Source organism: Neovison vison, chromosome 9 (assembly GCF_020171115.1).
Source record: "Neovison vison isolate M4711 chromosome 9, ASM_NN_V1, whole genome shotgun sequence".
In the NCBI taxonomy this organism is placed as follows: Eukaryota; Metazoa; Chordata; class Mammalia; order Carnivora; family Mustelidae; genus Neogale; species Neogale vison.
The window spans coordinates 37,852,591-37,880,486 of record NC_058099.1 but is presented as its reverse complement, the minus strand read 5'-3'; the positions used below and the strand labels follow the sequence as shown (position 1 = coordinate 37,880,486).

General features: G+C 45.7%; 2 protein-coding genes across 5 annotated transcripts in view; one reads left to right on the top strand and one right to left on the bottom strand.

Moving 5' to 3' along the window:
* Positions 1-20,970, bottom strand: part of B4GALT1 (beta-1,4-galactosyltransferase 1) — a 53,935-nt gene extending 32,965 nt beyond the window's left edge. The window contains exon 1 of the mRNA XM_044265532.1: positions 20,343-20,970. Within this exon, the coding sequence (XP_044121467.1) occupies positions 20,343-20,760 (418 nt within the window). The 5' untranslated portion in view covers positions 20,761-20,970. The remainder of the gene's footprint in view (positions 1-20,342) is intronic.
* A 267-nt stretch (positions 20,971-21,237) lies between these two features.
* SPINK4 (serine peptidase inhibitor Kazal type 4) overlaps positions 21,238-27,896 on the top strand; it is a 76,513-nt gene continuing 69,854 nt past the window's right edge. For 3 of the 4 annotated variants that reach the window (XR_006386396.1, XM_044265528.1, XM_044265530.1), the window contains exons 1-2: positions 21,238-21,383; positions 25,123-25,351. The gene's annotated coding sequence lies outside the window, so the exon portion shown is untranslated. Of the gene's footprint in view, positions 21,384-24,864; positions 24,918-25,122; positions 25,352-27,896 lie in introns of those variants that run through there. The other variant, XM_044265529.1, reaches the window with a different exon arrangement.

The window sequence follows — 27,896 nt, the reverse complement described above, 5'->3', positions numbered from 1 at the left end:
GGGATCAAGCCCTGCATCTGGTTCCCTGCTCAGCAAAGAGACTGCTTTACCCCCCCTCTGCCTGCTGCTCCCCCTGCTTGTGCTCTAACAGATAAATACACTTAAAAAAAAAAAAAGTGATACTTACCTTCTCCTCATTGACTCGTTAGGGTTCTGCTGTTCATGGATGTATCTACACGGTGGACAGTAAGTCACAGCACACACGTCCCTCTGCTCTCTCTCTGCTGTGCCCACCGACACTGTCTCAGAACCCTTCTTAATCTAGGGTTCCAGGGAACCACCGATTCAAGGTGACATAAAAGTGAATCTTACTTGACTTGATTGATCTAAACCCTTCTCAAGCACATTTCTATACCATACATGGCCATGGCTGTGGAATTCAGTGGGGCAGGAGAAGCAAGCAAAGAGCACTAGGAAACCTCGAGGAGGCCCCAGAACTGGGGTGTGATGGTACACTTCTGTCCTGGCGTGACCCAAGGAGAAAGTTTCTATCCACAGTGAAACCACAGAGATTGAAGGCCCTGAGGTCAAGAAACTGTGCTGGGGACCACAGACTTTTAAAGTTCAGTAAACAGGCTTCCCAGTGTTGTCCTCCAGGGAAAATTCATCCCAGGAGGAATTTCTGTTTTGTTTGGTCCTGGCCCAAAGGCAGATTTTCTCCTCACTCAGCTCTTCTCCCTTTGGCTTCCCTCCCTGCCTTCCTCCCTCCCTCTGCTGGAATTTGTGCAAATTCTGGAAACTGTTCCTGCCCACAGTTATCACTACCAGGAAAGGCTTGGGAAGCCAACTTGCCTGGGAATTCTGTTAGCTCCATGAAGATCTTGGGGCATCGCTCTCATTTTAGAAATAGAGCACTTCTGCAAGAGAAGATAAGAGCTTCTCAGAAAGAATTAGAATGATTTAGGCCCGGTGTTTTATTTTACAACCTCATCCTCCAGACAGAGGCTGTGTTCCTGCCTCATTTGGGACCTCGACTCTCAGCCCAGAGCCAGTCACCAGTCACCAGAGGTAGCCCAGAGCCTGTAGCCCAGAGCCTGCCACCTGAAGACTCCAGGCCTATGATGGTAGGAGCCACACTTGCTTCCGTTCCTCTCCTGGTTACTTTCCCCTCCTCAGGATGCAGGGGAAGAACACTTTGCTCTGCACCTTCCTAGGCCATTTATTAGATAAGATATGAAAATCTGACACACAGGGGTACAGGAGCCAAATTCAGTTTCTGAGGGAAGCAGCACACCAAGAAGAGGCTCAAATCCCTGTTCTACCTCTGAAAAGCCACAAGCAGGTTTCATGACCTCTGCACATTTTCAGTGTTAGCACTGTGCCTAACACAGACTAGGCCTACAACCTACATTTGCTGAATATATATATGACTTACACGCAGGCCTCACACTCTAAGAGATAAAGTCATTCTTAATACAACTCAGTAAGAGGCTAAGTCATCATAAAGACAGACCATTTGTTGAAGAGAATCAGCTGAGTTCAGTTAAACTAGCACAACCAAAATGCGGAGGTATTGATATAGTTATAGAGAAAGAGAGACTGTACAAAGAGGAAACAAAGGGTCTGTATTCCAAAAAAAGGTAGCACAGGCAAATGAACAGATCAGAATCAGATCCCGAATCTGCAATGTTTGGGACAGGCAAGGGATTAATATCTAGGATATATAAGGAACTCCTGCATATCATCAAGAAAAATTTAAGAACCCCACTGAAGAAAACAGGCAAAGAATGATAATAAATAAGCAATTTACCAAAGAACAACCCCAAAAGCCATTGAGCATATGAGCATCTGGCACAGAGAAAGGCAAGTTAAAACAAGACCTATCCCAGCATATAGATTCACTTGGCCAAAAATTAGAAAGCTAGTTAATGTCATGTATTTGTCAGAAGTACAGAGATCCCCATGCTCTGCCAGTGGAAATGTAAATGATGGGTGGTCATTCTGTTCTAGAGTAGTTATCTGGCACTCCCGCATCAATACAAATATACAGCCACAGGTCCATCAAGGACATGTAGAAGGCTATTCCTTACAGAAGTATTTGTGAAGACAGTGTTGGGACGCAGTGTGGGAATCTATCCTTATGGGAGAAAGAAAAATTGGGATGAACACCATAGACACCCGATGTATACAAAGCAACATGGATGGACCTTAAAAACAAGGGTGAGGGGGGCGCCTGGGTGGCTCAGTTGTTAAGCATCTGCCTTCGGCTTGGGTCATGATCCCAGGGTCCTGGGATCAAGCCCCACATCAGGCTCCCTGTTCGGTGGAGAGCCTGTTTTCCCTCTCCCATTCCCCCTGCTTGTGTTTCCTCTTTCTCTATGTCTCTATCAAATAAATACATTAAAAACTCTTTAAAAAAAAAAAAGGTGAGGGGCATCTGGGTGGCTCTGTCAGTTAAGCATCCAACTCTTGGTTTGGGCTCAGGTCATGATCTCAGGGTCCTGGGATCAAGCCCTGTGTGGGGCTCCCCACTCAGATTCTCTCTTCTCCCTTTGCCCCTCTCCCCACTCTTGTGCAATGATTTCAAAGCACTCACTCTCCAATGAATAAATACACTTTAACAAAACAAAACAAAAACAAAAGCAAGGGTGAGTGCCTAGGGCCTAGTTCTTGGTTTCTAAATACCATTCTCTATGAAAAAGAACTAGAGCTTGTTGGAGAAGTTGCTGAGTACAGGGCTGAGTCAGGGAATGAACAAGAGGGCCCTACATCATCTCACTGTGCCTAAAAGAAAGTGCTCAAAGAACGAAAGGATATGTCAAAAAGACACAGGAGCCACCCTGAAGGGGACCTCACCAGCCAAATCTGGGACGATCTAAGCATCAAAATAATGATAGTAAAGGATTATGAGCTATTGAATAAAGTTAAGAATCCACAAGTCTGCACTGATATATGAATTAATAGGGGAGAAGGGAAAGCTCTTTCTTATAGGAAAATACCAACTAATAAACACAGAAGGAATGACAGAATAGGATCACCAACCACCATACCAAAAACTGATTCAGGGAAAAATCATCAATAGATGCTAAAACCAAGTGGCTGAATGTTTGAAGAATAACTGGATGTTTACATAATCTCAAGCAAATTCCTATAAGGTATTTAATTAAAGGGGATAAAATAGTAAATAAACTTCATAATAGAGAACTAGCAAACACCACCATAATGAAATGAACAAAGTTCACATTGCCAGTAAGAAACAAATTGATAGCAGGTGTCTCCAGACATGATGCATTAAAAAGAACTCAGAATCACTTAAATGGTATTCTTGTCAGAAACATACAGCCTGAACCTCATCACAAGGAAACATCAGACAGACCCAAATTGAGGGTCCTTCTACTAAATGACTGGCCTATACCCTTCAACAATGTCAGTATCATATAACAGAAAGACTCAGGCATTGTTCCAGATTAAGAGACTAAAGAGACATGACAACTGAATACAATGCATGGTATTCAATAAGGACATTCTTGGGGGACAATTAACAAAAATCTTCATAAGGTCTGCAATGACACAACAGGAATTTTTCTAGGTTGGTTTCCTGATTTTGATCAGTATACTATGGTTTTACAAAAAATTATTGTTTTTAGGATATACATGTTGAATATTTAGTGATAAAGGGGCATAGTTCATCATCTATCACACACATATGTACATGAGTAGAGAGAAAGAAGAGAGGGAAAAAAGGCAACTATAGTGAAAGGTTAACATTCGGGGAACTTAGGGCATCCCAGAGGATATCTAGAAATTCTCTGTAAAATTCTAGCAACTTTTCTACAAGTTTGAAGTTATGTCAGGCTTTTTAAAAATTAAAACAAAAACAGAAGAGGGCAAAAAAAAAAATAGAATCAGAATAAACTGTAAAATAATACCACTTACATAAGTTAAAAATACAGGTACAGCCAACAGGCACATAAAATGATGCTGAATATCACTCATCATCATGGAAATACAAATCAAAATAACAATGAAATAACACCCCACACCTGTTAGAATGACTAAATCTAATAACACAAGAAACAACAGGTGTTGGTTGAGGATGTGGAGAAAGGAAAACCCTCTTGTCTTGTTTGTGGGAATGCAAACTGGTGTGGCAACTCTGGAAAACAGCATGGAGGTTCCTCAGAAAGTAAAAAATAGACTACCTCCGAACCCAGCAATTGCAATACTGGCTATTTACCCAAAGAATACAAAAGTAGTAATTTAAAGGAATACGTGCACCCAATGTTCATAGCTGCATCGATGATTTACAACAGCCAAATTAGGGAAACAGCCAAAATGTCCACCAATTGATGAATGAATAAATCAGACATGATATATATACATAATGGAATATTACTTGGGCATCAAAAAGAATGAAATCTTGCCATTTGCAATAGCATGGATGGAGCTAGAGAGTAAGTAAAATAAGTCAGAGAAAGACAAATACCCTATAATTTCAGTCAGATGTGGAATTTAAGAAACAAAAGAAATGAGCAAAGAGGGAAAAAAAGAGAGAGAGGCAAACCAAGAAATAGACTCTTAACTATAGAGAACAAACTGATGGTTACCAGAGGGAGGTGGGTGGGGGATGGGTTAAATCGTGAATTTGTCAAGATGGGCACAGGATGATATATGGCAGGGTTTAATAACTATATTGTACACCTGAAGCTAATATAGCACTGTACATTAACTAACTGGAATTTAAATAAACTTAAGAAAAATAAAATTAAAATATAGGTACTTATGCTATAGGATACATATTTATAGCCTTCTGAAAGAGATACAACACTGGTGATAAAGAACATATCAATGGTTGCCAGGGGTTAAGGGTGGGAGGAGACTGTGATTTCAAGGGGGATTTTTTTTGGGGTGATGAAACTGTTCTGAAGCCTTATTGTGGTGGTGGTTATACAAATATACACTGTGTTATAATTAGTAGGACTATATACAAAAAAAAAAATCTTTACTGTATGTTAATCTAAAAAAATCATTTTTATACATTTTATTTCTCTCACAGCGAGACAGAGAGTGCGCGAGCGCGCACGCACAGCGGAAGCGGCAGGCCAAGGGGGAGAGAGGCGGCCCAATGGGGGACTAGATTCAGGACCCTAGGATCATGTCCAGAGCCAAAGGCAGAGGCTTAACCAACTGAACCACCCAGGCACCCCTAAAAAAATTTTAATTTTTAATTAAAAATAGATATATAAATATAAAGCAGCAGCTCCAACCGAGCAAGAGAAAAACAGATACACAGTAAACACATTAGAATGGTTGCTCTGGGCGGGGTTGGGAAATGGAAGTGGGAATGAGAATTAGATACAACAAAGAAAATAAGGCAAGCGAGTCTGTGATGATAATGGGCCATGAAATAAAGTTTGACAGCTGCATGGGAAGAAAGTACAGAAGGAAACAAATGAGGGAGTGGTGGAGATGGAGCTGAACGTGTCCTTCCAGAGCTGTACGGGGAGAAAAAGCCCTGATGACTAAACTGAACCCTGGTCCCTAAAAAAGGTTTGCTACGCTCTGGGGATGGGCTCATGAGCCCTGACGGCCAGACATCACCCAGCACTACAGTCCAGCTCCCTTCCCTGATCTGACTTCTGCCTTACCAGCTGTCTGATTTGATTACACTGCAGCGTCTCTCACAGTACTGCCAACAGCCAGAAAACTCTTCAGCCACTTCACAACAGGGCTCATCTTCCCAGAAAAACAGCAATTTAGTATCCCAGCATGTAAGTAAGTCTCTTGGGAGTTTTATTAGTGAGTCAGCTGCCCCTCGGATCAGTTCTGGAGTCCTAACTCAATTTCTGGAACTTCAATGCTGGTTACAAATACATTCTCTCTCCGTCTAAAACCAGACCTTGAACTATGGAGAGCCTGCTGCCCTCAGGGCCACGTGGGCAGCCAGCCAGTCACACGTTCCTGGCAATACCTTTCTGGTATCAGGATCACTTTAAATGCAATCAGTTCCAAATTTCCTCCTCTAAGGAGTGAGGATAATAACGTGCTCTTTTCAGGTGGTAAACGAAGTAATGCATATACAGTTGATCCTTGAACATAGCTTTGAACTGCAGGGGTCCAATTATACACAGGTTTTTTACAGTACCATATTGTAAATGTATTTTCCTTATGATTTTCTTCACAAACCATCTTTTTCTCTAGCTTACTTTTTGGTAAGAATACAGTATATACTACATAGGAGCTTACAAAATACGTGTTAACCAACTGTCTCTGTTACTGGTATGGTCTCCAGTCAACAGTAGGCTAGTAGGAGTTTTGGAGAGTCTGAAATTATACGTGGATTTTGAACAGCACAGGGGGTAAGGTGGGGGGTCAGTGCCCCTAACCTCCATGTTGTTCAATGGTCACCTGTATATACTTATCACAGTTCTTAGCACTAACAGATATTCAATAAGTATTACTTTGCCTTTTCCCCTGAATCTCTATACCTTCAAAGCCTACAGATTATTATAGCTCTATAATTACAAGTGGCTAAAATTTCACATTTCTTTTCTCACCTACCACCATCAGTGACAGATTTGGAAGAGGATGAGACTTCAAAGGGCCTTTGGGGTATAATATAAGGTTTCTCGCAACATGTGAGGGTTGAACAGTGATTCTGTTCATTTTTTACCATCAGAACTAAAATGTTAAAGAGCCAGCTTAGAAGAGAATACAGAAGAAAAATTTTATAATCTTGGGATGAAGACCTTCCTGAGTGTAAAAGCAACTCGAAGCCATAAAGGAAAAGACAGATTTAAATACATAAAAATTTGAAATTTCTGTATGGCCAAAGATACCAGAGATAAAGTCAAAAACACAGGTGACAGACCATATCTGCAAACAATATACAATAAAGGAGTAATATCCATTATGTTAAAAGCTCCTCCAAATCTATTTTAAAAACTAATAGAAAAATGGGTGGTTCAGTAGGTTAAATGTCCAATTCTTGATTTCGGCTCAGGTCTTAATCTCGAGGTCGCGAGATTGAACCCCATGTTAGGCTCTGCTCTCAGTGCAGAGTCTGCTGGAGATTCTCTCTTTCCCTCTCCCTCTGCCCCTTCCCCTGCTCACACACATGCAAGCACTCTCTCTCTCAAAGATATAAATCTTAGAAAAAAAAAAAGAAAAGAAAAATGGGTAAAAATATTAACAAGTAATTCACAGAAGAAATACAAATAAATGGCCAATGTAATGAACACATGAAACTTTGTTCAAGATCATCAGTAATCAAAGAAACTAGTTAAAACAAGATACCACATTTGATCATCACATTGACAGATGTAAAAAGATTGCTAACTGACATAAATATGGGAAACAGGCACTTCTCAGTGTTAATAAATACAAATTGAGGGCAATTTGATAGCATCTATGAAAATGTTAAAAGTATATGGCCTTGGGGCGCCTGGGTGGCTCAGTGGGTTAAGCCGCTGCCTTCGGCTCAGGTCATGATCTCAGGTCCTGGGATCGAGTCCTGCATCGGGCTCTCTGCTCAGCAGGGAGCCTGCTTCCCTCTCTCTCTGCCTGCCTCTCCATCTACTTGTGATTTCTCTCTGTCAAATAAATAAATAAAATCTTTAAAAAAAAAAAAAGTATATGGCCTTTAGGGGCACCTGGGTGGCTCTGTCAGTTAAGCTGAACCCTACCTTTGGCTCAGGTCATGATGCCAGCATCCTGGGATCGGGTCCTGCATCACACCCCCTATACAGCAGAGTGTCTGCTTCTCCCCCCTCTCTCTCCTACCCCCCAACTCATGCTTTCTCTCTCTAATAAATAAATAAAAATCTTAAAAAAAAAAGAGTATATGACCTTTAGATCTCAAATCAATAACCTAACTTTCCACCTTAAGATACTGGAAAAAGAGGAGCAAACTAAGCCTAAAACAAGCAGAAGGAACAAAATAATAAAGATTAGAGCAGAAATTAATGAAATAGAGAACAGAAAAACAACTGAGAAGATCCGTGAACCAAAAGTCAGTTCCTTGAAAAGATCAACAAAAATGACATATTTCTGGCTAGGAAAAAAAGAGAGAAGACTCAATTTACCAAAATCAGGAATGAAAGAGGGAACATCCCTACCAACCTTAGAGAAAAAAAGAGGATCCCAGGGGAATATTGTGAACAACTGTACGCCAACGAAGTGGGTGGCTTAGGTGAGGTAGACAGATCCCTAGGAAGACACAAACTACCAAAACTGAAGAATAAACCAAAAATCTGAATAGACATGAAACAAGAATCTGAACTGGTCATCAAATAGCTTCCCAAAAAGGAATGTCCAGGCTCAGACAGCCTCACTGGTGAATTCTAACAGATATCCTAAGAATACAAATCCTTCACAAGCTCTCCCTCAGCCTGGAGGCAGTAGAGCCTCGATACCAACATTGACAAAGACATCACAATAAAGAAAACTACAATTCATGTATGTGTCAACTGGACCTTAATAAAGCTGTGAGGTGCTTGGGTGCTTCAACTGGTTAAGCCTCTGACTCTTGGTTTTGGGTCGGGTCATGACCTCAGGGTCCTGGGATCAAGCCCCACATCAGGCTCCATGCTCAGCTGGGAGTCTGCTTTGGGATTCTCTCTCTCTCTCTCTCTCCCTCCCTTTGCCCCTCTCCAGCTTGTGCTTGTACACTCTCACTCACTCTCTCCCTCTCTCAAATAAATAAATAAATTTTTTTTAATGATTTTATTTATTTGACAGACAGAGATCACAAGTAGAGAGAGAGAGAGGAAGGAGCAGGCCCCCCGCCTAGCAGAGAGCCCAATGCGGGACTCGATCCCAGGACTCTGGGATCATGACCTGAGCTGAAGGCAGAGGCCCAAACCACTGAGCCATATATTTATTTATATAAATAAATGTTTAATATATTTTAATAAAGCTAAAAAAAAAAAAGAAGAAGTACAGATCAATATTTCTTACTCTCTTTTATCAGACAGGCTATCTACAGACTCTGCCTAAGTTTTTCTAATAACACACCAAGCTCAGATCACTGGACATCCCAGGCTGCCCCCTCTGCCTATCACCCCTCTTTTCTTTATAACCCAATTTATTTTTTTATTAATTATTTTTATTAACATATAATGTATTATTTGCCCCAGAGGTATAGGTCTGTGAATCGTTAGGCTTACACACTTCACAGCACTCACCATAGCACATACCCTCCCCAATGTCCATAACCCAACCCATCACCCCTCTTAACACATCTCTTCTCACCTGGAGACTCCATGAAACATCCAGTGCTCCCTCCATTCAATTATCTGTACTCTATGATGGCCTCTCTCCAGGACACAGACAAAAAATATCCACCTGGAGAAGGGAAGACTGTGGAGCACCAGAGAATCCTGGCATGCCTGACACATGGCAACACTCACTTCCAGCCCCCAGTGGTGTGGATTCAACAAGACGAAGGCCTCCGTGAGGGTAGGTCTCTTCATGGGATCAGGCCACAGACTCCAATAAACACTGGCTCCAGGCTAAACCCTGTCCCTAAGTTGTGGTTACAGCATCACACCTCTCCCTTATCTTCTTAGCTCTTCCCCAGGGCAGATGGAAAACAAAACAAAACAAAAAAGAAACAAACAAAGAAAACCTGCATTTGGAGGAAATTTTACTCTGCAGCCTACTATGTTGACTGTATGTCTTCCACACCCAAGGAAACAGGTTAGACATTGAACAAAAGACAAAGAAAGCACTGACATCACCACATACCTCATCTCAATCAATCATATCAACCCCTTGAGGTAAGAATTATCTCCCCATTTTACACAGGAAGTAAGAATTACCCTGGGCACCCCAGGAACAACATACTAGACGGCAGCTCTGGCCTGACTGCAAGTGGATCCAGGGAGCACCTTGTTAAGTTGCAGCTGGTTGCTGTGGAACGCAGCAGAAGAGGACAAGAGGGGCTACGAGATGAAAGGAGCAGCTGTCACAAGTTGAATGCGCTCCATCTGCTTAATTTGTAAACCTCTGGTGGCTGAAAGCCATGCTACTACAGCAGGCTGCCGTGCACCTATATAAGAGGCATGTGATGTGGGTGGCCACAGATTCATAGCTATTGATCAACTTGTTTTTACCCAACATGACTTAAGTCTTTCCTCCTTTGGGCCTCATTTCTGGATCCCCTCAAGCAGGGCTATCAAACTGGACTTGATCCACATGGGTTAGATGGTCAGGTGCCCAGGCTAGCCCACTGGAACTGAACACGGTTTCCGGACATGCCTGCATGGGGTGCTTCCAGACATCAATGCACCAAGTTTAAGACCAACACCATTTTGAAGCCAGGCTTGTAAAGCCAGGATCTACCCGATTCTACAGGTTTGGCTCCACAGATAAAGGAAGGAGGAAAGTGGGGCGCCTGGGTGGCTCAGTGGGTTAAGCCGCTGCCTTCGGCTCAGGTCATGATCTCAGAGTCCTGGGATCGAGTCCCGCATCGGGCTCTCTGCTCAGCAGGGAGCCTGCTTCCCTCTCTCTCTCTCTGCCTGCCTCTCTGCCTACTTGTGATTTCTGTCAAATAAATAAATAAATAAATAATCTTTAAAAAAAAAAAAAAGGAAGGAGGAAAGTTTCTTACCTTTTGTAGGTCAGCTCTTTGGCAAAGGTACATAAGGTGTTGAAAAGAGCCACCAGTAAGGCTCCTTGGTAGACACACCTCAGTAGAACAGCCCAGACACAATGGTGCAAGGGAAGAGCCTCACAGTCAAGGTGGCCTCGGCACCTACAGAAGGAACTTAACGTACACACATACATGCAAGCTGGGGTTGTCAATGTGAGGCTCCAGACAGATCAGACTTTCCCTAGGTATCCATATTGCTTAAATGCCAATGTCCCCAGCCTAGGAATTTACAGTTTCCGTGGCTTATTCCAACCCTCCTGGAAAGCAAAGTGGCAATGTGAACCAATGTCATAAAGGTAACTATCTCCTCTAGCCTAATTCCTTTCTAGAAATTTATCCCAAGGAAGTAATTCAACGGAAGTGAAGAGCTAAACACAAGAGGAAATGTTTAAGATTATCTACGATTAAAAAACAAAAAATACAAAAAACAACTATGATAGAGAAACCTGGAACACTGAATGCTAAGGGAATATAGGTAAGGATTTAATTTTTTTTAAAGATTTTATTTATTTATTTGACAGAGAGAGATCACAAGTAGGCAGAGAGGCAGGCAGAGAGAGAGAGGAGGAAGCAGGCTCCCTGCTGAGCAGAGAGCCCGATGCGGGACTCGATCCCAGGACCCTGAGATCATGACCTGAGCCGAAGGCAGCGGCTTAACCCACTGAGCCACCCAGGCGCCCGGGATTTAATTTTTTTAAAGATTTATTTATCTATTTATTTATTTGAGGGAAGAGGGACAGAAGAAGGAGAGAAAGAATCTCAAGCAGACACCCTGCTAAGCGGGGAGCCCCATATGGGGCTTGATCTCATCACCCTGAGATCATGACCTGAGCCAAAATCAAGAGTCAGATGCTTACCCGACTAAGTCACCCAGGCACCCCTCCATAAGAAAGTTAGATAGCAGCTTGAAAAGATAATTAGGATAATTATGAATAACCTAACAGTTTTAAGATAGCGTTGAATGAAATGAGCAGAATGCAAAATAGTTTCACACTATTACAACAGAGTAAAGTATGTATCTATTTAGAAAGTACTGTAAAGTTTTGTTACAGTGATAGGCATATGTCTGGTTACAATGCTAACCAGTAGAATTATATTTTTTTAAACATTTAATGCGGTGATATATTTTCTACTAAAGAACAGAAAAAAGGAAGAAATCCTACAAGCAAAGGCCAAAATCTTCACAAACAAGAACTATCAGTGCCATCAATTATAAGTAACATATATTCAGAGCTTATTCAGTGTTAGGCATGTTTTTGACCTTTTTATGACTACTACCTAAACCTCAAAACATCTATGAGGTAGACACTATTGTTATCCCCATTTTACAGGTGAGAGCACTGAGGCACAGAAAGGAAAACATCTCTCCCGTATCACACTGCTAGCCCGAGTGATGAAAAGAAACATTTCCCAGGCCATTTAAAAGGGCATTCATTTACTCAACTGTTTGTGCCTCCTTAGAAAACGAAATCCTCAACAAAAGTCTCACCACGAGAGCCCTGGAAAGGGCAGTGGGTAGCGAGCTTCACAGGGAATTTCAGAGACCTTTCATGCTGCAGATATGACCAAGATTTCCACTCAAACTTCAGAGATGGAAAGTGGGACTGATAGAGTTGGGACTTGTCCAAAATGATGTAATACATTAGGAGAAGGACCAGAACATGGAATTCTCATACCAGTGACCTTTGAGGCTTGCCCATATGTCCTGCAGATCATGAACTCCCTCGTTCTATACCTCCCTCACCCTTCATCTTCTCTTCTTTGGACCCTCAGTGTAGCTATCTTCAGCTTTCCTCTCTCCCATGGTTCCTACTGCACCAGCTTCTCTCTTTCATTATCTTCCTTTCACTCTGCCTCCCACTTCCTGTCCTCTCCACCCTGCTGGTGACTGTATGCAGCAGCTGGGACTGCAGCCATGGCCTTCTTCCCATGTGACAGCAACCGGAGGAAATCATAGTGCATTCAGCAGTAGACCCCTGCCCTTCCCAACCAGGGAGATTGTTCCAACACACTGAGAGACACAGAGATGCTAAAATCTGTGTTGGAAGAGAGGCCCTTCATTTTGAGTCCGGACCTAGCCCAGATCACCCACCTGCTTCTCTGTACCTTCTCAGTGCCATGGGGACACCCACACTTCCCCTCTCTGACTACACCCTATTGCCAGGGTCTGTCCATTGCTAAGTGGGGACCAGCCCTTGTTCATGTCTAACTCCCATGCTTCCGATAGAACGGTTACCAACATAAGCTTGCGGAGTGAGCAAATCAGTCTTCATTCTCCCTCTTCCTTAGGGCACCTCCTGACTTGGGGTTAAGACTCAGGTATACCCACTCTCAGCCAGGTAGGGGCCCCGCCCAGGATGCCTTTATACTCATCTGAATAGCAGGAGCTACCTAACACCTCAATGCCAAGTCACCAAGCTCCTGTGAGGCAAATACCATTTTCCCTAGACCCACCCTTAACTTGGAGTCCTATCCTGTTTTTTCAAGCTGGCTGCAGGGGTGGTGTCCTTAGACACCATTGAGAGCTCTGCACTTTCAGGATGTCAAAGGCAAAAGGACATTATGCAAAACAGGAAGAAACTTTTAAAGAAACTTCTAAAGGCATTTTTTAAATGCATGCTGTCATGGGGCCAGGCAATTAGTGAACCCCCTGCCAGGGCCCCTCCCCATGACCTCCAGACCCATGACCATAGTGGTCATGCTGGTCCAACATGACCCCAGCCCTTCCCTCAGCGCAGCCTCCCCCTGAATCCCCAGACTCTGTGCCAAATGACCCCTGGCAGAGTCCCAAAGCCCAAGTGGCCCTCAGAAGAGGAGAATGTAGATCCGGTGAAGTTTGAATAACTTCAAAGTGCAATGACACCTTGGGAAGAGCCTGGCCTACTGGCCTGAGGCTGGATTGCTCAAACCACCTAACAAGTCCTGACTAAGTACTGGGCTCTACTGCTCTCTGAGGCTTCTCTCAAAAGCCATTCCTGGAAACCTATAGATTCTCACTTGGTGGCTTCTCCCCAGACCTCAGAATCCCCTGGAGGTGGGCGCACTGCACTGTTTGCTTCACAGTCCAATTTGCTAGCATGATCCCACGCGGCTCTGTGGAAACAGTCTGTAGTGTCAACCGCACAACAGGTCAGCTAGCTGGTGTTTCCCCAGCACCACAGCCACAGCACCACAGTCCACAAAGCCTATAGCCCAGGACTTGGCTGCTAAGGAGACAAATGGAGAAGTTATTGAGAAAGAAGACTCCTGGGGCATCACCCCCACCACTTCTGTTGACAACAGATTTCTGCTCAGTCCGATCCCAAGTATCCATCCTACAGCTTGGCCCTCTGCCGCTGCCCCAGGCACTTCCTGCATCTAGTTTCCTTTTTAATCAGAATTCTAGACACATCCTTCATTCAGCAATAAATGATACTCCTCTGCCAGCATGAAGTAAACCTGTAATTTTGAATGGGTCTATCTTAAGACTGGGTTCAAAACCTCTTCTCAAAAAGCATTCACCCTTTTTTCCCCTTTTTAAAAAACTCTACTCATGAAACAACCCAGAAAGTGCAATGCTTTATGCATGAATCTTGGAGGGCCACTAAGAAAAAACACAAACTACATGTGCATGTGTGTTCAACAATAACAGAATGATAAAAGAAAGTTATAGTATATTCAGCTGACAGAATGACACAGCTTTTGGGGTTTTTAAAGGTGTAGGACAAAGCTCATGAGAAAGACTCTTAAGTGACAAATGCTAGATACCAGGTTATCTATATCTATCTACACCAATCTATCTGTTCATCTAAAGTCTTAAATATATACAAGAAAAAGACTAGCAGGAGATACAGCAACATGTTTTCTCCAGGTGAAAGGAATACAGACATGCTTTTTTTTTTTTTTTACCTCTTTTACCTTTCTAAGTTATTGTCAATAAGCCTGCATTACTTTTTATTAAAAAAAAGAGGAAGAGAATACCTTCCTTGAAAAAAATACAGAGAAAAGCAAAGACCCACAGCCCTAGCCTGCGGCATTCCGGGGAAGTGACTCCTTCTCTCTCCAGGCTTTGTGAGGGGCTTTGGAGGGGTGGCAGGGGAAAGGGAAGCACCTACATAACACACCCAGACCACACATTAAAATCACTGCCAAAGAATTCAGCAACAGCCAATTATATATCTCCTGGCCCTCATTTGTGTAGGGAAGGGGCGGGCTGAGGCCAGGCTGGAAAATGGAACCTGAAACACTGAGTGTGTGACTCAGCCCTTCTGCCTTCTAAGGACAAATCCCTTTAGGCCCGTCCACTCAGAACCAGCTCCAAAAAGAACCCTATCCCCTGACCTTAAGCCACTGTGACCTTCGAACCTGGATGTTCTGACCTTTACAACAGGATCTGCAATCTCTCCCCAAGCTGGTGACCTGCCTAGGCCCAGGTAAACACAGAGGAACCCCCCCACACACACACCACCACACACACACAACTGGGGCCTTTACAATCGCAGCCACAGTCCAGCTCCCAGGAATGCTCACAATCCCATGCCTGGTGAACTCCCCCAGGAGTTAGGGTCTGGCTGATTGGCCTTTACAGTGACCTCATTGCCTGGACCACCCTGGACATTGCCAAAGCAAAGTATAACACAGCCACAGTGCCAGGACCCAAGGGATTTCCAGGACCCAAGGGATTTAAGCTGCAAGGGCAGACCACTTGTCCTAAAACAAATGGATTGCCACTTAACCAGATAAGAATAACTGGAATTTCCAGGTGGATATGATTACAAGCAGAATTCCAGTCTCTGCTTCTTGTCAGGAGCAGGCAGGAACACTGAATAGTGCAGATGGCATTGGAGGCACTGGGTATGCAAGCAGGGAAGAAATCACTAGGTTTCACTTGACCACAAGACGAGTGGACCGCTTTCATACATACCGAGCCCAGCTAAGCCCAAAGGGGATGAGCCTTCCACACCTGTCCCCAAAGATCCCCGGAGCAAAACCCACGGAAAGGCAGGGACTGCCTGAGCATTAACTGTCCCATTGTTCCCAACCCGTGAATTAGTCTAGTCCCAGCCTGGAAATCCCTACCCTACTGCTACCCAAAGACCATATGGCTGCTGATGTCTCAGAACAGTCATTATAAAGCAGCAAGGTACAGATTACTCAGAGCTAATATGAGGCCTCAGAAATTAGAGGAACAACCAAAACCAGGACTTAAGAACTTTGATATCAACTCTGGGTTTCTGAATTAGAGAAAGAAAGAAGGAAGAAAGGAAGAAAAGGTGGGATGGATAGAGGGAGTAACTAAACACACACATATTTTAGTTTCCCTACCTGACATCAAGACAGTTTAATTACACCTCCTCTACCTAGACTGTGAGTTCTTTTTGTTGTTGTTTAAGATTTTATTTATTTATTTGAAAGACAGAGATCACAAGCAGGCAGAGAGGCAGGCAGAGAGAGAGGGGGAAGCAGGCTCCCTGTTGAGCAGAGAGCCCAATCAGGGCTTGATCCCAGGACCCTGAGATCATGAGCTGAGCCGAAGGCAGAGGCTTAAACCACTGAGCTACCCAGGTGCCCCAGACTGTGAGTTCTTCAAGAAGAGACACTGTGTCGTCTTCCTCCTTACAGTTCTAGTACCCAGCACAGGACAGGCACATTGTTGGAACTAAATGAATGAAGTTACCAGATGCCTTAACCATCAAGGATGTCCAGGACAGCTGCCACATAAGACCCTTCTGGGGGACACAAAGATATACCTAGCAAGGATCCTCCCAAATTCTAGGTCATATTAACCTGCTCTGAGCCTCTGCACTGGGTGTCTACTGGACAATAACCTCAAGGAAGAGCACTGGGCTGGGAAGGAGGATACCCGAATTCCAGCCCCACCACAATAACAGACGGGGCCAGGGAACTAGACAGTCCCATCCAGGGATGCTATGGGTCCAAGATACTGCAATTTAAATCCAATCCCACATTTGACTCTTGCTCCCCATACCCTAAGGAGTGTTCACCCGGTCCATGAGGTGAAGGCCTCCATGTCTAGGACAGATTTCAACAGGTAGGAATCACTCCTGCCACCATCAGGCTAAATGGAAGGAAGCAAGCCCAATAGTCATAGAGGGTATTTCTCAGTCTCAGACTGTTAGACAAGAAGGTGTATCTTTGTATTTCCCAATAAACTCTTTTCCCGAGGAAAAACAGCAGAACAAACTAGTTTAAAGTCCTAGCTACCTAATCTCCCAAAGCTTAAAGGCCTGGACAAAGGGAAGCTCCTCGTGCCCTCCCCAACTCTGAGGATGAGGCTCTACCCCAAGCCAGAAAGTGATGAGAATCCAAGACTCAAAGGGGAGAGAGAGCCCTCCCCCAAGCTGAGGCCAGGACAGATGTTCTCAAAGTACATTTTGTCCTGGGCAGCCTGCTCATGTCCACATGTGTGCATATGCGAGAAGGGGAGAAAGGGGGACAGCATGCTGGTGGAAAAAAACACCTGAGACTGAGAGCCCTCAGAGACCCAGAAAGTGCTCTGTCTTCCCAAGGGCACAAACCATGACAGAGGTTTGGTTGACAGCCCCCATAAAAGCGGGGGAAACTGATTCATGGACAAGTGCTCTCTCAGGACCCTGGCTACCTGTGGTGGCTGTTTGCTGGCCCAGGTGCTCATGATTCTCTGGTGCCCACTTCCAGATCAGAGGCTTCGTTGGAACAAATGAAGAGTATCTCTTCAAAGCACAGATAGGCAAAGGAAGCCTCTGGGTTTCAGCAGTCCTATACTCACCCCCCCATACCCCATACACCTTTTAGGGGATGTACCAGCTGTACCAGGCCCCAGATGAGCCCCCAGGTCAGTCCTGCCTCCCCTAACCCGTCCAACCTGAGATGCTGCTGCCCACCTTCCACCTAGCCCCTCTCAAGGCTGGCAGTGCCAGGACCAGCACTAGTCAAGTCATGCTGAACTGCCACCAAATCTGAGCAGAGACAAACGTTCCAGAAAAAGAAAAGAAAATGCAAGACCGCTGCTCTTCCCAGGTTGACTACAACTCAGGCAAACACTCAGGTAGCCAAAGGAAGCCTCATGTCCATGTTATGTGGACTAGAGGCTGCATGGCCTGAAGGCCAAGAGGACACTGCTTGTAGGCCTGAACTTTCTGGAAGAACACCCCTGGGGAACTTGGAGAAATACTCAGGAAAGGCCAACCTCCTTCCTGCAGCCTCCACTCCTGAAGGCCTCCCACTAGCCCATGGGGGATCCTGAGGCAGGGCCAAAAATGGCTTGACACACTACAACCTGCTTATGGCACACAGAGTAGACAGAGGCGGGATCCAAGCCCAAGTATGTCTGAAGTCTGTCCTAACACTCTGACACGAACGATCCAACAATGACCCATCAATAGCCCAGTCTGGTGCCTGGCTCCTCCCCGCAAAGGCATGCCCATTACCCTCCACGTACCAAACTGGAGCTTATCACAGTGTCTGGCCCAGACCCCTGGATGCCAGAAAGTAGAGCCAAGTCGTGGAAAGAAACTGCAAGTAGTGAAAAGGCCACAGTTCTAAACCCCACGGATGCTTTCTCCCATCAACCTCAAAACCACCCCGCAAGGGCTTTGGTTGACACCTGCCCAGATGAACAGATGGGCTCAACTCCCCCCATCCACACTCTCCTATAGAGACTTTCAGATTCCTCAAGGCCCCCTCTCAGCCAGGAGCCCCTATTTAGAGAGCTGACCCAACCACTCAAACCTAAGGGCTCAATTAAAATGAAGAAAAAACCATCCACCTTCACTTTGTGGGACCTCCACAAGAGCAGCCCAAACATCATGGTCCCATGTGTGTCACACTAAGGTGGCCAAGCTAGAGAAGACCCAGGGCCTCTCCCCACCCTCCAAATGTTATCTCTCAGGAAGTCCCTTCACACTGCCAATTCAAAATTCAACTCAAAAATACCAGTAACCAGTCACCAACAGAGAGGAACACCACTACCAAAAAAAAAAAAAAAAGTACCAAAGGCTCTCACACTTTGTTAAGATCTTATACCTCAAATACCAATCTAACGAACTTTGGGACACTTTAATTTGCTAAATTCTCTTTTTATTTTCCTGTATAAATGCTGAGGCAAAATTAAAAACAAAAAGACGAAAACTGGCTCTCTGGATTCTGGGGCCTTAGCTCTCTCTTCCCCCTTTTCTCTCTGCTGTTCAGAGTCCTCTCCACGGGAGTCTGAGAAAATAGAACTTCAACTCCCGAGTCCTATTGGCCACTTACTTAATGTACACAATCTCATTTAGTCCTAAAAATAATCCTGTGAGCTAAGCACCAACAACCCCATTTTAAATACAAGAAAGAGACTGTGAGAAACTCTCTAAGATGCCTGAGGCCAGACACTTAACGGAAGGGCAAATATTCAAATTTATAAATTAATTATTATAAATAAATTTATAAAATAAAATTTATTTTATAAGGCTAGTCTGCTTCTCAGACTAATCGCCAAGTCTAAAAGGATTCAATTTTCTGCTTTAAAAAAAAATATAAAAAAAAGTCCCCTTATTTTCACAATTCATGTCTGACCAATTCCAAGAGCTTCCTTCCAAACTTGATATGAAAATACTGAAGCAATTATTGGAGAAATTGAGCAAGAGCACGTAGAAGGCCTGCTCTGCCAGAGCTTTTCGGGAAGGTGACAGAGTTCCTATTGGCAGGATGCCCTCCTGCTAGGGCCCCTCACTCAGAACAACAATCTCTAAACCCTGGCATTAAAAATGATCAGCCACCTGTATGATAATCTTGGGAACAACCTGTGGCTGCCCTGAGCCTGACTGCCTGTGGATTCTGCCAGCAGGGAACACAAATCCACCCTCTTAAACTCCCAGCAGGCTGGTAGCCACCATTCCGATTAGCTGGGCTGGGCGAAGACACCTGAGACTCTAAGCTTCTCCCGGGAGGGAGACAACTCAGTGTGAACTGGTCACCTATTAGCCCGCCAGCCCCTATGGTATGTATGCTGTACTCCTACAAACACCACCCATCCTTTGGAGGGCTGTGTTCACTTAGGTTTGGGGAACCCACAGGGACAGGAAGCAGGGTAAGAAGGCCCCAGGGCAGGGATCTACACAGAGGAGGAACTTGACACAATGGTAACAATTTATTAAGGGCTTACCTTCATTAATGTAAATATTTGTTTACATTGTTTCATCTAATCTTACAAAACAACCCTGACATAGGTACCATTTATCTTCTCCATTTAACTGATGAAAAACCAGAGGTTAACAAGTCACTTGCCCAAAGCTTCCGAAAAGTTAAGTCACACTCAGGAGAGAGTGGTTCCAGGGGAAGACAAGATACGTGAACTGGATGTGAACTGGAAGGTCAACTTCCTTCCCCAGTAGAGGCCTCATCATCAGTTTCCCAAACCGGCGTGGGCTACTCTGAACGGCCTCTTGCTCCCGATCAGAGTGAGCAGGAGGAAGGCAGCTCCAAGCCCTAAGCAAACTCAAACTCCAAAACTTCTTGAGGCATGGGCCAGAGCAAGGAAGTCTCCAAGGCCTTCTCCGGTTCTGGGGCCATAGGGGCCCGTGGCTTCCTTGTACCACCCGCACCCCAGCCTTCAGTCTGAATCCAAAAGGACCAGCCTCCTACCCTCACGCCATCCAGTCCGGAACCTATGTTTGGGATTAGGGACCGTGATCCGGAACTGGGAGGCTGGATATCCTGGAAGAGGGCACGGGCGAACGTCCAGGGGACCCTGCCGAGGAAATTCTCGGGAAAGTCCCCGAGTCCTTACCGAGCAGTGGGGACTCCTCAGGGCATGCGAGCAGCGACAGCGCTGAGGTGAAGGGCACCGGGGCCGAAGTCAAGTTGCTCGCCGAGCCGGGGCCGGGATGAGAGTCCGTGCTTGGGCTGGAGCCGCGACCGGAGCGCAGCTCGGAGGAAGCGTCCGAAGGCGGCAACGGCGGGGCCCCTCCGGGTCGGAGCTCCCCGGAGGGCTGCGCGATCGCCGCGGCACCGTTCGAGCCGCCCTGCAGCGGTGTAGGAACTCCGACCAGCTGAGGCAGGCGGCTCAAGTCGCGGCCGGCCAGGTAGTAGACGAGGGTGCCGCCGAGATGCAGCGCGCAGACGGCCACGAGCAGGCGACAGGCCCGCTGCAGGGACGCGCCCGGCATCGCTGCGCTGCCGCCCAGGAGCGGCTCCCGAAACCTCATCTTCCCGCCGCCGCTTTAAGAGGCGGGTGGGCTACAGCGGGGAGGGGCGGCCCGCCCGCGGGCCGCCGGCCAGGCGCTGCCCGACCGCGGCTCTTGGGGGAAGGGCCTCAGGGGAAGCGAAGAGGGAGCGCTGCCCCGGCTGGCAGACGGCGGAACTCGGAGACTCCAGCCAGCGCGGCAGCCCAGCGACCAGAAGTGCGCCCGAGGCGCGGGCGGGGGCGGGGGCGGGGCAGCCGGTTGGAGCGGGGTTTTCGGGACACGGGCGGGAGGGCGGGGCCTCCGGGGCGGAGCTGGGGCGCGCGGGCGGGGCTCGGGAGGGGTCTGCAGGGGGCGGAGCCGTCCCGAGGGCGGTGGGCGGTGCGGAGCTCCGGCGCAGCGCGCTCTGGTTCCCACACCGCCCTCCTCCCGCGCCCTCGCGGCTTGCCTTGGGTTGTTACCGAGCCGCGCCTCCTCCGCTTCCTCCTCCTCCTCCTGCTGGCTGCCCTTGAGAGGCGCCGCCACTTCCTGCGGTGCTGAAGGGCCGGGGTACGGGCCTGGGCCTACGGCGCGATGGCGCCGAGAACCGGCTGGTCGTTGATTTGAGGGATTGGGGGCCGCGAGGGCGTTCCAGTCGGGGCGCCTCGGTAGGCCTGATTGGGTCCGGAAGACGGATGGGAAACGGGCTTCGACACCGGGGTGGGGGGAGGTGGGACGGCCGCGGCGGGATTCTGTGGGACGTTCGGTGTCCTCACCTTGGCGGGCTAGACTCCTCTAGCAACTGGGGGCCCCGCAAGGAGGCGCGGCTCAACCGCGCGCCGCGGGAAAGTGCACGGAGTCTCGGCTTGTCAGCCTCAGCCTATGGCAGCCCAGCCTAGGGCATCTCAGAGGCCCACACAGCTGGGTTTTGGGTGTGTAGGGTGCCTCTCTTAGTGCATTAAGAGGATACGTGCTTTAGGTGGGAGGGTGGCAAGGAGCGTCAGTAACTCCCTCGCTGGCCTTCGGAAGAGCAGCCAGCTTTGTTTACAGTTTACACGAACTCAGACACAATTCCAGGAGGTAGCAGTTGTTCCCATTTTACAGATAAAGGGTTCAAGGTTCAGGAAGGCTAAGAAGCTTACCTAAGATCCTACAGCTAGTGAGAGACAGAGGCAGAGTTCTGGCTCCCAGACCTTTATTTACCACGTATTTGCCCCTGGTTGATTTGCACGGTCGCTGAAGTTGCTTGGTTCAGATTTGATCCAGAGGCCACTCCTCAGGCACACCTGCGGCCTGAGTGAGCAGGGACACCTCACACACACACCCCCCCAGAAGGACTCATGGAAATGCTGTTACTTATGTGGATGGAGAAGCCGAGGGCTCTAGCAGCCAACCCTCAAGTGGAGGAAACGATAGCGATAGCTAGCATAGCTTGGGAGTTTACTATATGCCAGTCAAGCGCAAGCCTAACTGCTTTATTTGCAATACTCAATCCTACAGCACTTTGCAGTAGATGGTTATTACCATCTCCATTTCACAGATGAGAAAACTGAGGCTCAGGAGTTGACTCTTGGTTATGATCATATAGAATATTTTCCTCACTTGGCTGCCTGGACACCAGGCCTCTTTGATCTTCCTCACTTCACTAGTCATTCTTCTGTCTCCTTTGTGGGCTTCTCCTCCTCTTCTCCAGTTGTTGAAGTCCCCAGGCCATAGTCCATGATGCTCTTTTCTGTCCGTAGGGACTCCCCAGGAGTGATTTATAATATCTGTATACAATGACATAAAATTTCTGTCTTCCACAGTTGTTGGAGGCCTTAGAACATGGCACATGATGCTCTTTTCAGTCTACACACTCCCTAGGAGTAATATGTAATCATTTGCTGGTGACTGCAGAACTTCTATCTCTAGACTGGATCTTCAGACTTACTTTCAAGTGCCTATCTTACCAGCATCTCAGACTCAATACCTCCTGTGCCCCCTCCCTGACAACCTACTCCCTAGACCCTACTCTCCTTCTTAATCTACCTCAGAGAATGGCACCACTGTTTAGCCAGTTCCTCAAGCCCAAAACCTAAAAGGTGTCCTCGATGTGCCTCTCTTATGCTAAAATGCCATTTCCAGTCCCTCGGCAAATCTTGGCAGTGCAACGTTTAAATCACCAGAATTAACTACTTATTAATTCTGCTATAACTGTCTTGGACCAAGCTACCATCATCTTGACCTGGGTTATAATGGTAGCTTCCTAATTGGTCACCCTGCTTTCACCTCCTCCCTTCCCCCTCCCCAGTCTGTTCTCCAAAGAGCATTTAGGAAGATACTTGTAAGCCTAAATCAGATCATGCCATTTTACTCAGAACAAAATCTAAATGTGTAGGAGCCCTACCTAACTGGTTTCTTGTCTCTCTTCCCCACCCACATCTGTCACTCTCTATCATGTTCTACCTGCTTTAGCCAAGTAGTTCTCTGGAATTTGCTTATTTCTTCCTGTCTCAGGGCCTTTGTACTTGCTATTCATTTAGTCTGAAATACTCATCTCCCGTATTTAATTCAGCTCTTTCAAATGTCACCTTAAGAGAGAGGTCTTCTCAGACTATCCTACGTAGAATAGTCCCCCATCCAAATCTACTTTACCTGCTTGATTTTTCTCAGAGCATGTATCACTACCCTACATCATATATTTATTTATTGTTGTCTGTCTCCTTCAGTAGAGGGTCAGCTCCATGAGTGCAGGAACTTCCTCTCTTCACTCTTGTATCCTCAGCTCCTGGAACTGAACATACATAGTGGACACTGAGTAAATATTGTTAAAATACCTGTTAAATGAATGCTTATGATTATCTTGATTGGGGAAGGGAGAAGGGAAGAACTATTGCTAAATTATTTTACCTTATTTTATTTTATTTTGAGAGAGAGAGAAAGAGTGCACACACACAGGAAAGGAGGGGAAAGGGAGAGAGAGACTTTAAGTAGGCTCCTCACTGAGCACAGATTGTGACATGGGACTCAATCTCAACCCAGAGATCATGACCTGAGCCAAATCAAGAGTTAGATGCTTAACTGACTGAGCTAGCCAGGCACCCCCCCCAAGTTATTTTAACTTTCTTTTTTTCAACTTATTAATTTTTAGAGAGAGTGTATGAGGGGAAGGGGGGTGGAGCAGAAGGAGAGTGAGAGAATCTTTTTCTTTTTTTTAAAGATTTTATTTATTCAGTTGACAGACAGAGACCACAAGTAGCCAGAGAGGCAGATAGAGAGGAAGGGAAACAGGCTCCCTGCTGAGCAGAGAGCCTGACTGGGGGCTCAATCCCAGGACCCTGGGATCATGACCTGAGCCAAAGGCAGAGGCTCCAACCCACTGAGCCACCCAGGTGCCCCGAGAGAGAGAATCTTAAGCAGTCTCCATGCCCAACACGGAGCCTGACATGGGGCTCCATCTCACAACCCCAAGATCATGACCTGAGCCAAACTCAGAGTTGGATGCTCAATGGATGGAGCTACCTAGGCACCCCATCCCACTAAGTTATTTTAGACACATAAGTTAAGAATTGTTCATCAGGGAATTGGTCAAGGTGAAGCTGACCCCAACACCCTATACCTAGAAGAAAATGCCTGTCCAGTGAGTGAGGGTGGGTCTAAATAATGCCCCATCTGAAAACTGAGAGGAGGGGGAAATGGAGATATATATCTTCCATGTATCCAGATAATAGCCTGGAGACAGGATGGAGGGGAGATTAGGGGTCACAGACTTATTCCAAGACCCTCTCTGAGTCCAGGAAGCAAGGAAAAGAAACACTTGCTCTTTATTCCTTGGGAACATGCAGAGCCAATGAGGTTCCCACCAGCATTATCAGCATCCCTACCCCCATTTAGAGATGCCTACAATCTGTAAATTTTTTCCTTCAGAAATGTCCAGGTCAGAAACCTTCAGAACAATATTGTCTGTCCAAACAGGACAGCTGTCCAAACAGGAACTGGTATTAGAAACAGAGAGAAAGACCCAAGGCAACCTTCTCCACCTCTTTCCACTTTTCCACTTTGTCAGGTGGAAATTAATCCCATCAGAGGAGATACCTGGAAGAGGAAGTTGCAGTGCTGATTGGCCAAAAACTGGAGTGTGGGTTTTGTAGTTTGCCTGTTCAGTGCTGATCTGCGCAGAGTCAGCCAGCTTTCTGCTTTTGCCTGCAGGCTGCCTTCAACTGGTTAGTGGCATTTCCTCCCCCGTTCCACAGCACCCTTTTCTGCACCTGTCAGTTCACATTTCTCTTTCACATCAGTGAATCAGAAGGACCTGGAATAGTGCCAGGCACGTCACAGACCATTATTTCAATGATCTACTTCCGCATAAGATAGCACACCAAAACTTAGTGTCTTCAAACTAACAATTTCTTTCTCCTAATTGTGTAGGTTGACTGGCAGTTCTGCTCCACCTGGGCACTGGCACAGCTGGTTGTTCCCAAATGGCTTCACTCACATGGCTGCCATTTTGTGTGGGCTAGAGGCCGGCTTAGACAGCCGTGGGTCAGGACCTTGGTTCTCTTCCACTTGGACCTCTCCATAAAGGCCTTTCACATGGCTGCTTGAGTTGCCTCACAAACTGAAGGCTGCATTCCAAGAAAGAACATTTCAAGACAAGGTAAGAGGATGCAAATCCCAAGAGGCCCAGCCTTTGGCATCACTTGTTTGGGTATTTTAGTTAAAGCAACTTATTGGGCAGTGTAGATTCAAAGGGAGTAGATGTATCCTCCTTGTTGAGTGGAGGAGTAAAGAATCTACAGCCCTCTTTCTTAAACCACTGTAGTTTACCCAGTGGCCACAAATTATTTAGGTTCTTCACATGTGTGGAATACCTTAATCTCCTTCCAGATCCCCCAAAGGCTGAGCCTATTAAGGTTCAGGCTCAGGCTCTAGATCTAGAATTTCATCATCTAATTCAAGTCCAGGTATAATCCTTCAGGTTCAGGGTCCTTTAAACTATAAAACAAGTTCCCTTCATCCTCTTCCTGAGCAATTCAGCCCAAAAGCCATGAGGTAGGGATGAGCAAGGTAGGCGCCTAAACATCATAGATAGTATGTGAAAGTCCAACCAGATGAGGAGAGAGGGGGGATAATAATGAGTGGGGAGAGTGGCAGACTAGTGCAGGGCGTCAAAGCCCAAGCAGAATAAAGAGGGCATCCATGGGGGCTTAGGGTATTAGGAGTTTCAGCGAATTAGGGCAGCCCAGTATGGGGTGTTAGAGCCCAGATGGGATGAGGAGATTGTTAAACACAGAGACACTGATCAGAAATAAATATATGGCTAATGAGAGTCACCCAGTTTCTGACTGTCAGAGAAGGGAGTTACAAATATAGACAAGGACAAAACTAAAATGAGCTCTTTGATACTTTATTCGAATTAGAGAAGTTGGTGTGAATTTGTGGTTTTCAATATATAGCTAGATAATGAAATAAATATAGGGGTGTTTGTGTATAATTTACATGTAAATATGAATAAATACCTTGGAAAAGTGCTGGAAGCAGAAACTTCCCAGTAGCAATGAGTAAAATCTTGATTTCTAAACATCATTTTCCAATAAAAGGAACTAGATTTTCTTGGGGGAAAAAAGGCTGATTTCAGGGATGGACCAGAGATATTACAAGTTGAGCCTAGAAAATCATCTACCAAAAAGTAAGAAGGGCTCAAAGAATAATGAGGATATGTCAAAAGAACACAGAAATCAGTTTGAAGGAGCTCCCACTGGCCAAACCTGGAACAATTTGAGCATGAAAATAAATAGTGATAGGAACAGTTGACAGCCAATTGAACAAAATAAGAAACCATGAGTTTATGCTGATATAAATAAAGAAATGAACATTTGATGAGTAACAAGATATTTACATAATTTCAGAGTACCTCCTCCACAGAATACTTACAATTTCAATGGGAAACATTAGAAAAATCCAAATTTTGAAACATTCCAGGAAATAATCATTGTGAAGTCTTAACAAATTTCAAGTTCATTAAGGTCAGGAAAGACTGGGGAACTGTTCCCCACTGGAGGGGACGAAAGAGAAATGACCACTAAATGCAACATTGTAATTCTGAAGTGGATCTTTCTGCTGTAAAATATTTTGGGGATGACCAATGAAACGTATCCTAAAATAAGATGATACTATTGTATCAATGTTAATTTCCTGATTTTAGTGGTTGTATTGTGGTTATCTTAGAAATATACATATGAGATTTGGGGGGTAATATGACATCATGTCAGAAGCTTACTCTCAAATAAAAAAAACTTACAAGTTTTTTGGAAGTTATCTCCCCCTCCCCATACATCCAGTATACAATAGGAAGACCAGGACAGTAAAATCACAAGAGACACTCCCACTGAGAAAGGAGGTAATAATAGGCACTGGTCCTTAGGAAATATGAAATCCAAGCGTGCATGTCACCAAGTCCCCCTTCTCCAGAGGCAGGGAATGTGGTATCTCCCATTTCTACTGTTTTTCATGTTTTATGGTTGATTTCCTGCCATGTCCTGATCATCCTTCTCTGACCAGGTTCCAGTTTGCCTATTTCCTTCATAAAAGGCTAGTGTCCGGGAGCGCCTGAGTGGCTCAGTTGGTTAAGCATCTGCCTTCAGCCCAGGTCATGATCTCCTGGATCTTGGGATCCAGTCCCACATCGGGCTCCCTGCTTAGCGGGGAGTTTGCTTCCTCCCTCTCTCTCTTTCTCTCTTTCTCCCTCTGCCCCTTCCCACTGCTTGTTCTCTCTCTCTCAGATAAATAAATAAAACCTTAAAAAAAAAAAGACAAAGACTCATGGCCAGGACTAGATGCAGCATTCCAGTGGGGTCCACATGTTAGAAGAGAGCAGGATCATCAGTTGCCTTCATAATTCCAAATATCATACTTCCGTTGATCCCTTCTAACACACTTTTTTTTTTAAATATTCTAACTAAAAGGCGGGGCTGAATACGGAGCCCTGGAACAGTGAAAACACCCTATAAGTTGACTTGGATCCTTTTAAATACTGTCATTGTGCCAAGCAAGGCTTTTGACTACAAACCGGTCAATAACACAATAGCTCTGCCATGGCCACCGCTGCCGGTGAATACTCACCACCACCACTTCAAGACTGTTCAAGCTGCTGCTTCTGTCCCTATGAATACTTTCCACACTACCCTTGCTTCTTAGCATCC